The 12,973-nt window shown below is 36.4% G+C and overlaps 1 protein-coding gene across 7 annotated transcripts; it reads left to right on the forward strand.

The window, feature by feature from the left end:
* Nucleotides 1-8,167: 8,167 nt before the first annotated feature.
* Nucleotides 8,168-11,179, forward strand: LOC142543184 (uncharacterized). 7 transcript variants are annotated; one of them, XM_075650280.1, is made up of 6 exons: nucleotides 8,168-8,364; nucleotides 9,112-9,409; nucleotides 9,795-9,974; nucleotides 10,177-10,307; nucleotides 10,759-10,860; nucleotides 10,960-11,179. In XM_075650280.1, exons 2-4 carry the CDS (start codon nucleotides 9,238-9,240, stop codon nucleotides 10,203-10,205), a joined length of 381 nt encoding a protein of 126 aa, XP_075506395.1. In that variant the 5' UTR covers nucleotides 8,168-8,364; nucleotides 9,112-9,237; the 3' UTR covers nucleotides 10,206-10,307; nucleotides 10,759-10,860; nucleotides 10,960-11,179. The 7 variants fall into 7 exon arrangements, 4 of the variants coding, with proteins under 4 accessions (XP_075506395.1, XP_075506394.1, XP_075506396.1 ...); XM_075650279.1 differs by having other exon boundaries at nucleotides 10,177-10,245; XM_075650281.1 differs by having other exon boundaries at nucleotides 10,177-10,219.
* Nucleotides 11,180-12,973: the final 1,794 nt, after the last annotated feature.

The raw sequence follows: 12,973 nt of genomic DNA on the forward strand, positions 1-12,973 counted from the left end.
GAAGATTGATCTGCGCTCTGATTATCACCAGTTGAGGGTGAAAGATGCCGATGTTATCAAGACTGCTTTTAGGACTCATTATGGCCACTTCGGGTTCCTTGTGATGCTGTTCGGGTTGAAGAATGCGCCAGCGATCTTCATGGATCTCATAAATCACGTATTTCAGCCGTATCTTGATCAGTTTGTGATAGTATTCATTGACGAATTTCTCGTCTACTCAAAGAATCAAGAGAATCACAGCAGACATCTGACCGCAGTTTTGCAGACCTTGCAAAAGCAAAAGTTATTCGCAAAGTTCAGTAAGTGCGAGTTCTGGTTAGAGAAGGTGATGTTCTTAGGTCACATCGTTTCTAGCAGCGGTATTGAGGTAGACCCAGCGAAAGTTGCAGCAGTCAGGGATTGGGTTGTGCCGCAGAATGCATCAGAGATCCGTAGTTTCCTTGGGCTAGCAGGATATTATCGGAAGTTTATTCAGGGATTCTTCTCTATCGCAGTTCCACTCACGTCGTTGACAAAGAAGATTGTTAAATTTGTGTGGAGCGATGAGTGTCAGAAGAGCTTCGATACTTTGAAGCAAGCTCTTATCTCAGCACCAATATTGGCCATGCCGTCAGGGCCCAGAGTTTGTTTTGTATAACGATGCTTCGAAGCTCAGTTTAGGTGCAGTGTTGATGCAGCATGGGAAGGTGATAGCGTATGCTTCTCGTCATTTGAAAATACATGAGAAGAACTACCCTACCCACGATCTAGAGTTGGCAGCCGTAGTTTTTGCCTTGAAGATTTGGAGGCATTATTTGTACGGAGAGAAGTGCCAGATTTTTACCGACCACAAGAGCCTCAAGTACTTCTTTACGCAGAAAGAGCTGAATATGCGTCAGAGGCGTTGGTTGGAGCAAGTGAAGGACTATGACTGTGACATTAGCTACCACCCTGGCAAAGCTAATGTAGTTGCGGATGCAATGAGCAGGAAAGTCGCAGTGATGGCTCATCTAGCGATTTCGATGCCTCTTCAGTTTGAGATGCAGAGGTTTGACCTAGAGACTTATCCTCAAGGTAGAGTTCCCCGTCTATCTACTTTGACGATTCAGTCTTCTCTTCTAGACCGCATTCGCAGTGGGCAGTCAGCAGATGAGCGGTTGGCAAAGTGGAAGCCGAGAGATGAGGCCAAGGGCAGTATTTTGTATACAGTTAGCGACGGTATTGTGAGATATCGAGACTGAATCTGGGTTCCTAGCAGTGATTCCATTCGAGCAGATATTTTATCCGAGGCCCACATGTCGCCGTACTCTATTCATCCTGAGAGTACGAAGATGTACAAAGATCTGCAGTTGTTGTATTGGTGGCCCTGAATGAAGAAGGATATCAGACGTTTTGTATCCGAGTGTCTGACGTGCCAGCTAGTGAAAGCGAAGCATCAGAGACCAGCAGGCTTGCTCAAGCCTCTTCTTATTCCCGAGTGGAAGTGGCAGAATGTTGCCATGGACTTCGTTGTCGGTTTGCCGAAGTCAGTCAGAGGATCAAATGCTATCTGGGTGATTGTTGATCGTCTTACCAAGTCAGCGCACTTCTTGCCTATCAAGACGACTTTCACCATGATTCAGTATACAGAGTTGTATATCCGAGAGATAGTCAGACTTCATGGTATTCCCGTTTCTATAGTGTCTGACCGAGATCCTAGATTCACTTCCTCATTTTTGAAGAGTTTCCATTCGGCTATGGGTACGAAGTTGTTGTTTAGCACAGCTTTCCACACTCAGACAGATGGACAGTCAGAGAGAGTTATCCAGATTTTAGAGGATCTTCTCCGTGCATGTGTTATCGATTTCTCAGGGAGTTGGGAGTCAAAGTTGCCACTGATAGAGTTCACCTATAACAACAGTTTTCAGTCGTCTATAGGTATGGCTCCGTATGAAGCGCTGTATGGTCGTAAGTGTAGATCGCCGGTTCATTGGGATGAAGTAGGGGAAAGATCAGAATTGGGTCCGGAGATCATTCAGCAGGCTGCCGATATAGTAGTCAAGATCCATGATAGGTTGAGAACTGCTCAAAGTCGACAGAAGAACTATGCGGATCAGAGGAGAAGAGACCTAGAGTTTGCCGTTGGCGACCATGTTTTTGTGAAGATAACACCTATGAAAGTTGTCATGCGGTTCGGGAAGAAAGGAAAGCTTAGTCCGAGATTCATCGGACCATTTGAGATCCTCGACAGGGTTGGGACGCTAGCTTATCGTGTTTCTCTTCCGCCAAATCTGGCCGGGGTACACAATGTGTTCCACGTCTCTATGCTGAGGAAGTATATGGCGAATCCTTCGCATGTCCTAAATTTCAAACCGTTGCAGCTCACTCCGAACATGTCTTATGAAGAAAGACCAGTGCAGATCTTAGACAGACAGGAGAAGAATCTTCGGAACAAACTGGTGAAGTTAGTGAAAGTCAAATAGCTTAATCATTCAGAGGAGGAAGCTACGTGGGATTCTGAGCCAAAGATGAGGAGTCGTTATCCCGAGTTATTCGGTGAGTTTTAATTTCGAGAACGAAATTTCTTTTAAGGGGGTAGAGTTGCAGAACCCGTTAAATCAGACTACGTATAAGCCATGCATAATTACTATTATAAAAAAAATTTAAAATGATTTCTTTTATCTTTAAAGCATTTTAAAAGTTGTTTAGTCATGATCACTTATTTTAATCGCAGAGGTTTAGTTTTATCTTTTCAGTTAAATAAGCGAGGCCGGACTGGAGTTGGAGTATTGAGATAAAATTTAAGGATAAGAAAATATTCCTAGAAATTTATTTAAGATAAAGAATAATTTATTTTAATGAAAAAGAATGTTTAGGGATTTAATTAATTAATTGGAGTTAAGTAGTAAATAAGTTCCCTTATGTCCAATAATTTAATTAAAAGTCTAAATTAAAATGTATGACCAATTGAGATAAATTAATCTAGGCTTATTTTATTTAAGAAATTGTAACGTAACATGTTAGTAATTTATTTTAATGAATTAGCCATGCATGCAAGAAAATTATTATCCTAAATTAATTTATTAATTCACTAAAATAAATAATAAGTGTTTAAAACTTTAAATAGTTAAAATTCATAATTTAAGCAATATTTTCCTCCATTTATTTAAGCAATTTTCGGCTACCCCTTAAGGATTTGGATTAAGTTTGACAACTCATTTACTTTGATTCTTTTCCTTATCCATTCTTGGTAGATATCCTCTCACATTTAATCACCAATAATTAATAATTAAGCAATTTTTCTACCCCATTTTGACAAGAAACAATTGGTCATCACCCCATCAAATCTCCCTCAATCCCTCAATCAATTTCTATGCTTGATAAAGATGGATATTATTGTTTATTTAGCAAAGGTGTTTGCAACATTTACAAGAATGAATGTTTGATAGGCATGAGAGAACTTGAAAAAGATCTCTATAACTTAATTGAAAGATATTCCACTAAACAATGTCGAAGCAATAACAACAACAAACAAGCGAAAACAAGATACTATAATTTGGAACAATTATGGCATGCTCGATTAGGACATATTTCCCTAAGAAGGGTGAACAAGCTAGTGGGAGTAGGCATGTTTGATATGTCTGATATTAATTCTCTCACGACTTGTGAATCCGATCTAAAAAGAAAGATGACAAAAATTCCCTTTAAGGGCCACGTGGAGCGAGGCAAAGGTATATTGGATTTGATCCATATCGATGTGTGCGGTCCACTTAGCATCACTACTAAGCATTGACATGATGCCTACTTCATCACCTTTACCGATGACTTTTTGAGGCATGTGTATGTGTATTTGATGAAATACAAATCAGAAGCCTTTGAAAGGTTCAAAGAATTCAGAAATGAAATAGAGAAACAGTTGGGACAAAACATCAAGTCACTTCTATCGGATCGAGGTGGTGAGTACTTGAGTGCCGAGTTCCAAGAGTATCTTAGGGAGAATGGGATTCTCTCGCAGTAGACTCTGCATGCTACACCGCAGTTGAATGGTGTTTTGGAGCATTGTAACGGACTTTGATAGGCATAGTTTGGTCTGTGATGGGGTTCACGGAGTTGCCGCAATCCTTTTGGGGATATGTACTTGAGACAGCGGCAATGTTGTTGAATAATGTCCATTCAAAAGCAGTTGATAAGACACCATATGAGATATGGATGGGTAAGCCTCTCAAATATTCTTAACTTAGAATATGGGGATGCCCTGCTTATGTGAATCAGGTAGTGAAAGATAAATTGAATAGTCGATCTGTTTTATGTTACTTTGTGGGATATCCAAAGAATTCAGTTGGATATTATTTCTACCATCCCCAAGAAACAAAGGTGTATGTTTCTAGAAATGCAACCTTTTTGGAAAAGAAATTTCTATTAGATAGAAAATGGAAGATGATAGAACTCAAAGAGGTTCGAGAGACACCCACAATTGTAGAACCCACATTCGAAGAGCCAAGAGAAGAGATACAAGCTCCTAGAAGATTCGAGAGAGTCTCGAGACAACCTATGAGGTATGATCTACTTCTTGAAGAGGGCCATGATGAGCCTAACCATGGATGTAATCCAATAACCTTCAAGGAAGCGTAATATGATGCCGATTCATCCAAGTGGTTTGAAGCAATGGAATCTGAGATGAATTCAATGCATTTGAACCAAGTGTGGAATCTTAAGGATCCACCTGAGAAAACTGTTCCCATAAGGTGTAAATTGATTTACAAGAGGAAACTTGGGTTGGATGGGAAGGTATTGACCTCCAAGGCACGAATGGTAGAAAAAGGCTATACTCAAAGACAAGGAGTTGACTTTGAGGAAACCTTTTCTCCAGTTGCAATGTTCAAGTTTATAAGGATATTGATAATCATAGCTTCATGGTATGACTATGAGATATGACAGATTGATGTAAAGACAGCCTTTTTTAATGGGGGATATTAAGGAAGAGATTTACATGTCTCAACCTGAAGGGTTTACATCTATCGGAAGTGAGCATATGGTATGCAAACTTCAGAAATCTATTTATGGTCTAAAGTAGCCATCTAGGAGTTGGAAACTCATATTCGAAAGTACAATCAAAGAGTTTTGTTTTACTAAGAATCCTGAGGAACCATGTGTGTATAAGAAGGTCAGTGCAAGTGCTGTGACATTCCTGGTGCTTTATGTTGATGACATTCTACTCATTGCGAATGATGTAGGGATGTTGCAATCAACTAAAATATGGTTAGCGAGTAAGTTCTTTATGCAGGACTTGGGTAAAGCATATTTTGTATTGGGAATACAGATCTACAGAGATAGATCAAGAAGATTGCTTGGTCTCACCCAGTCCGCATACATCGATACCATCGTGAAGCGGTTCTCGATGGATTAGTCCAAGAGATTACATCTACCAATGTGTCATGGCGTGTCCTTATCCAAGTCTATGTCTCCCACGACTGATGCAGAGATAGCGGCGATGACAAGCATTCCGTATGCATCTACAATTGGTAGAATCATATATGGGATGATATCTACACGTTCTGACGTGGCTTTCGCACTAAGTGTAGTGAGTAGATATCAATGGAACCTGGTCTTCCACATTGGAAAGCTGTGAAAGACATCCTCAAGTATTTGAGAAGGACCAATAAATTGTTCTTGGTCTATGGGGGTGGGGAACTGAAATTGGAAGGCTATACCGACTCTAGCTACCAAAGCGATATCGATGACTCGAAGTCAACCTCTGGGTTCATATACATTGCTGCATCAGCTGCAACAAAGGAGGCTATTTGGATAAGGAATTTCGTCCAAGAGTTGGGCATCATTCCCAATGGAGTTACTCCTGTCCCGGTGTTTTCTGACAACACGGGAGCCATTGCTCAAGCAAAGGAGCCAAGGTCTCATCAGAAGTCCAAACATGTAATGAGAAAGTACCACATCCTCCGAGAGATTGTGGAAAGAGAAGAAGGTTTCGATTGACAAAGTCGGCTCCGGAGATAATGTTGCTGATCCACTAACTAAGCCTTTATCTGGAACATTATTCGAGAAGCATCGCAAATCAATGGGTTTGAAGCATACGGGTAGTTGGCTCTAGTGCAAGTGGGAAATTATTAGAGTAGGTGCCCGTCGAGCCAAGTGTTGGCTGAGTGTTCACAATGAAACTCTATGTATAAACAATATTTATTTTAATAATATTTGAAATCATTATTTTGGCACATCTTTATCTGTATACTCATGCTAGTTGCATATATAAAGTTCTTGAATATACAAATAGTAGAAAGAATATGAGATACTCATATGATGAGTATCATGAAACTCATATTTGAGTACCATGTTTCATTGGTAGGGGAAATTGTGATGTCCGAGCATGCAGATAGGTGCTCCTCGTAGAGTGCACTGAACAACCCTCCATAAGGACTTTCCAAGTGGTTCTTACTTATCGAGTGGAAACGTCCTAGTTTATGGTTGTACACCATTAGTCCTTATGACACAGGACAACATTGAGACTCTATATGCTAGCATTGCACTTTGACTTGTTTACCGACTCTTATGGGGTCATCAGGTGGCAAGATTGGGTGTTTTGTCGAAACATATAGGAGTCGATGCATTGTAGTCGGGGATTCACCGCTTATCTTCGGGTGTAGATATCCTATGTGATATCATGTGTGTGTAGTTTGAAATCTCTTATCAGAGTATTGATGGTAATTAAGAAAGGGGTTTCTTAGATTACACCATCGATTCAACTACGACATGACACATAGTCTCGATTCTTTGACAACTCTGGATATTCCAATAGTTGTCGAATCGGTCGGGATATATGATATGAAGGGACCGTAGTGTACGTTAATTATAATGAAATAGTTCTTGCAGGGACTTTCATTTGATACCTAGGGAATCATGTAAGCGATGCTGCTAGGCGTTTAACATGGTTGGTTGCGTACTATTAGACTTGAGTTCTGACGTTCTTATTATCAAGGAGTTGATAAGTAAGAATGGAACAACTGGGGTATGCTCATATAAGGACATGTTTAGTCCCAAATCACATTGAGATGTGAACTTACGGCCAGTTGTATCATTGAACCATTGAGGGTCACACAAGTGCTAACTTTCTAGATCCTATTGAGACGAAAAAGAGTTCAATGTGTTGAACGGCTTATAAAGGAGTTTATAAGCGCAAAGAAAAATATAGATATGACTTCTATAAGAGTATTATGGGAAATGTAACTTTTAATTTGTGGAAGTGTTCCTTAATTAAAAGATGGCTCAAATAAATAATGTATTTGAAAATTATGATTTTCATAAACATTATTATGGACTAAATTAAATTAATTAAAGTGTTGAATTAATTAAACACTAGTGGATCTAGTAGAGTCCAAATAGTTAAATTAATTCTATTTTTGAATTAATTAAATAACATTAGATCTTGTAGAGCCCAATTAGAAATAAGTATTCAACTAGTGGGCTTGAGTAAAATCAAGTAAAGTTTAAATGGTTTCAAATGTGTTTGAGATATTTAAATAAAATTGCATGGGTTTTTGTAATTGTTACAAGCTTAAATAAAATGCATGCTTGAGAGGTGAAGGTTGGAGGCAAATTTTTCAATAAACAAGACATAGAATGCACATGAAACTTTTTACTTTTTCATACACCAAAAAAACTCAACCTTCTCTCCTCCAAGCAACCACTTGGCCTAAATTTTCAACACAATTCTCTACAATTTTTGCTTCTTCAATTGTTGAGGAAAGTATTGACTTCTCAAAAAAAATACTCTAATTTTTCTAGTGTAAAATTAGAGTGGATCTATTAAGCTAGTGATGGACCTAATTTGAAAGAAAATGTTCATTTGAGCAAGGAGTGCTCTAGGAGCTTGTAGATTGGGTGAACCTTTCAAGAGCTATGTTGTTTACATACAACTTAGTTGTAGCCACTACAACAATAAATGGCCATTGTGACACTTTTTTGTAGACACTTTTAATTAAATTTTTTTACAAATACTTAATAATGACACTTGTAAAAAATTAATAATATGTAAAATAAAAAAAACATATTAGATTAGTTATCCTGACATTTTTAATTGATGTCATTTTTTATATGGAGTGAAACAATTATTTTTCCTCCTCCAATATTTATCCAACCCAAATATTTCTTCATTAAAAAACTTAAAAAAAATTAATTAAAAGGGAAAAAAAGGAAAGGAGCCCGTGAAAGAAAGAACGTCCCCAACCCTACTCCCGTTGCTCTCTCCCTCACCACGACGTTTTTCGGCGAGCGCCGCTAGAGCACCGGACAAGAAGCGTAGAGTTGAGGAAGTTCTTCCCTAGCCCATACACCTTTTTCTGTACGGAATCGAGAAGAAATCGAAGTTGTCTGTGCGAGATTAATTTGCCGATTCAGGTGAGATTTGAATTCGATTCTTGGTTGTTTGTGTTGTATTGGTTGTTAGTGTCGTGCGCATTCGACGCCTCTATGTTGTTCTTCATGTTTGTGGACTACACACTCCACATGGTCCCCTCAATGGTGGCACCGTACGATTTGGGATTCGCCGCCACGATGAGCCTCAACCGGATGCTCTCCGTCTACCCGGCTCTTAATACCCTTTTAGTTCGACTCAATACGGGACATTAATGTTCATGTTGTATACTTTCTTTATGTCCAACAACTTCGGAGCCAGACAATTAATATTGATATTATTGAAATTAAAATTTTTGATTTTTTTAAAGAAATTTTAGAAAGCTGTGAGAATGTCAAAATAGTGGCAAACATGTGTGGTTTCAAATAATAAGTTTTATTTTACATATTCTCATATAACAAAAATGGTCCCAAAGTAATAACTATAAATCGGTTAATCGATGAGTGTTTCTTTATCCTTATTTATGAAATGCACATGCCAAGCTCTTTTGTCAAAGAAAAAGATGTTTTGGTGTTTTACTTCACTGTGTATTTAACTTGAGATTTGATGTTGAGACCCGTTCAAGTTTGTTTCTGCGTGTTTGTTACTAATTCACATGGTATGAGCTGTGACATTAATTAATTGAAGATAAGAATTTTCATAGTGATTGACTTGATAAAATATTTTCTCTTGTTGACTAATTGGTGTTTCAGCTTGTCGTGACACACATATTTTTGTGATCAATAATTAAGAACTACAGAGCAGGTTTTTGTGGGGATGCAAACGGGTTACACTACTATGGACGTGGCTGATTGAAGGGCGAACGAGAGCCACAATTTCAACCCTCTTCATGTTCACATGTATAGGAATTCTTGGATATGTCACACAGCTGCCTTTGCCTCACATCGAAGAAGATGATTTTTCTGTATCTCTTTTCTTGCTACCAACTTAATATCTGGATAATCCCTTTGGTTTTCTTCAAAATCCGAAATCTATGGCCACTTCAATTGTTTTGTGGTTATAACCAGGTTTTCCTACTTCCTCATTTAGGTAACAAAAAATGATATGCAGAATGAAAATATTCTCCTGAATTCTATCTCATGTCTTCTCCGAGAAAGAAATATATGCACAGTAATTGAGAAAATACCATAAAACTTAACAACTTCTGTTATGAAGATGAGCCTTAGAAATATGGGACGAAGCAGAAGACTTGGCTTATTTTCTTAAAAAAATTTAATCAATTTAACGAGGTCTCACAAGGGTCTTTCTGTTACTAATTTACTTCAGCATCTGATTTTTGCTTTGAATTGACAAATGACAACAATGAATATGTCTTGGTTGAAACTTATGCCTCGTTTAAAGTAATCCCGCTGTCACCTTTTTCTAAGGACTATCTTTGATGATTTTTTTAAATCATCCACCTTAAAATTTTCAGGAGAAATGTGGGGAAAAGAAAACTACAGCCAGGAACATCAAAGGGCTGGTTTTGTGGATGCACTGTTAAGTAATGAAAAAGTCGATTCCATCATTAAGGCTGATGGTGCAAATAGTGCTCTTCACGAGAAGATTCAAATGCCACATATTGTTGAAGCTACTACTGGCACTGATCGTAATGGTCATGATATGTCAATCAACGTTTTTCTCGTTATTTACGTTAAACATTAAGTTGTGTGTTTGAAGAGGAAGGCTGATGAAAGTCAGTTTAGACAGTAAAACTATTTTTAATATAGTTAATTTAGACAGCATGTACAAGTTTTTTTTCAGCTCTTGAAATCCTTTGTTGATGCTCTCCTCATTCTCATGTTTTTCACATACAGGCATGAACAGGAACATGCTTGCTTCTTAAGAAGGAACAACAGCGTAAGAAGGAAATAATAAAGTACAAAGTTAGTGTCTTGCTGTCCAAAAAATTTGTGATGATTTGAGCTAGAGCTGAGGTTTTTTTTGGGTATGTTGTGCTAATATAACCCTTGACTGGCGAATCGTACTTCAAGTTTGCCAGAGCATCCTTGGAGCTCTATACAGAAACTGTAATAATTATAGACCTGAGTTTTATATTATATATGCAAAGAACGTGTCTCTTATAGGACTCCAGGACTTCTAAAATGAATGATAAAAATCATTATATCAAACTAGTAACTTGTGCTTGGCTACTTTATTTCTGCGCTTCTGGTGATATGAATAATGCCCAGTCTGTACGTCAGTGAAATGTTGAGACTTTTGTTTCATATCAACAAGTTCAAGACTTATAGCTAGTCCACTCTACTGCAATTTGCTTCGATTGGATTCTACTTTCTTATTTTTATTCAATTTGTGGAGTCATTGCTATTAAGCAATTTAATGCACATTAGATAGAAATCTTGTGTTCGCTGTTGATGTGCCAATGTTCTTCTGAGTAGGAGTTGTTGAAATCAAGGTTGAGCCTCCTTATTGACAGTTAATGAGGAAGATTTTCTACTAGGTGCATTTGGGTAAATAATAATTTTCCAATTTATCATTTGGTAAGATATTCTCTAGTTTGAATTAAACTTTAATCTTTTTATTTTGTGCTTCTTTAATTTTATTTCATTCATACAAATATATGAATTTTTTTATTGTAGGTGACAAGAATATTGGATTTTGATTAAGATGAGATGGTTGAAGAATGAAGATACGTCACAAGTTTGCTTATGTTTTGCTTTACAAGATTTAATTGTTTGCTAGTTCTTAAACTAAATACATTTGGTACATTTGTTGGGGTATAGATGTTTTTTGAGGTAACAAATTTGTCATTCTTATACACTAATTATTGCAAAATTAATGACAATTATTGATTAGCAATTTAGTTTCTATTTTAAAATTTTGTATTTGTATTTATGTTAATTTGCTATATTCTTGAATATTATATCATGAAAATATTGAAAATCGATGACATTTCGTAAAATATGACATTGTTTATGTCACAATAGAACATTAAATCATGTACATAAAAAATGTCATTGTAAAACTCATATGAAGACATTTCAAAAATTCATTATAAACAACTATTAATGACAATTTTCAATGTATTTATATACTAGTATAGAGAAGACATTTGTAAGTTTCATTACTGATAACATAATGAGACATTTTAAATTAACCTTATATCCTATCATTAGTGACATTTTTTATTGGTACTATAAATAACATACACAACACTTTTAGTTATCATTGTAAATGATTTTAATTGACATATAAATTTGGCATTATTACTATAATAACAATGCATGTATAAATGTCTTTAAACATTAGTTTTTTGACATTTAAAATTGTCATTTTATAAATAATTGGTAACACGTATGAAGTTGTCATTAACATCTTATAATGACATTACAAAACGTCAGGAAGTTTAAAACGACATTGGAATAGAGGGCATTTGCTGGAGGTGTAAGTAAAACTTAAATGTAACTAAATATTGAATATGATGACATTTATGAATGTCATCATAAGCATTTATTCTTGTAGTGAGCCAATAATCAATCTTTGTCATTGATATGTAAATTTCTAAACGCACTATGTATGATATTTGTGTTTATTTTCATATTTGCTACACACTATGTGGGGTGTTCGATTTTCTTGCTATGAAAATATGATTTTCGAAATTTCCATTGCGCATTCCGAGCATCATAACAAATCCCCTTTCAAACGTGAAGTACATGTAGGGAAGTATGCATATTTCGTGACAACACCTTTCAAAACGGAAGCAACATAGTAGATCTAAGAATTTCCCATGCATAAACACACAAATCAGCATATAATGATATGAATGATGAGAAAAATGATATTTAGAGTGTGCCTTTGCATATATACGCCCGAAACCTTAGAGATATTCGCGTACAACTTGCACCGGAGAGACGGGGAAGGAGTCCTTTGAAAGAAGCTCGAGAAACAAAGGAGGATAGCTGCTGTATATTTCGAAAATGGCTGCTGGCAGAGGATGAAGGAGGCGGCCATGTGTAGGGTTAGGAATGTTGGGTTTTTGGATGATAGGTTAATTATAATATTCAGTGTATAATGGGCCTTTACTTAAAAATAATGAGATTAAGTAAAATTTTGGACCCATTATGCATTAAATAATTACATTAAGCCCAAAAACACTACTGAAAAATATTTTAATTAGATACGTTTTTTAAAATATCGCTCGAACCTTCAAAAAGTCCCACGACTTGCTAAAATTTGCGTACCAGTTAAAAAATATGATTCGGCGAGTAAAAATAACCTACCAAGACTCAATTTTTAAAAAATAATTAAAAATACTTATTAATAAAAACATTTTTTCTTAATTATCACCGGTCTTCGTTTCTTGTTCGAGTGCGAAATATTACTAGAAGCCTAATACATGAAACTTAATAAATCATGCAATAAAACACATATTCATGCAATAATCATACATTTAATGCAGTAAAAAAAAATTAGACACATATTTTATAAAAACCTTAGATTGCATGCAGTCAGGTTACATAGTTTGAAATTTTCTAGACCTTTCAGATCAAATTGGACAGCCGTGAATGACATTCTTAAGTACTTGAAAATGACTAAAAGAAATTCATGGTCTATGGGAGTGTGTAATTAAAATTGAAAGGATACTCTGATTCT

Source organism: Primulina tabacum, chromosome 4 (assembly GCF_025594145.1).
Source record: "Primulina tabacum isolate GXHZ01 chromosome 4, ASM2559414v2, whole genome shotgun sequence".
Classification (NCBI taxonomy): domain Eukaryota; kingdom Viridiplantae; phylum Streptophyta; class Magnoliopsida; order Lamiales; family Gesneriaceae; genus Primulina; species Primulina tabacum.

What these genes read in the sequence shown, in the direction of transcription:
- LOC142543184 (XM_075650278.1), top strand. Translation starts at nt 9,238, where the DNA reads ATGTCACACAGCTGCCTTTGCCTCACATCGAAGAAGATGATTTTTCTG. An exon ending in TTTCCTACTTCCTCATTTAG is followed by an intron (nt 9,410 to 9,794) that starts GTAACAAAAAAT and finishes TAAAATTTTCAG; the next exon opens with GAGAAATGTGGGGAAAAGAA. An exon ending in TACTGGCACTGATCGTAATG is followed by an intron (nt 9,975 to 10,176) that starts GTCATGATATGT and finishes TTTCACATACAG; the next exon opens with GCATGAACAGGAACATGCTT.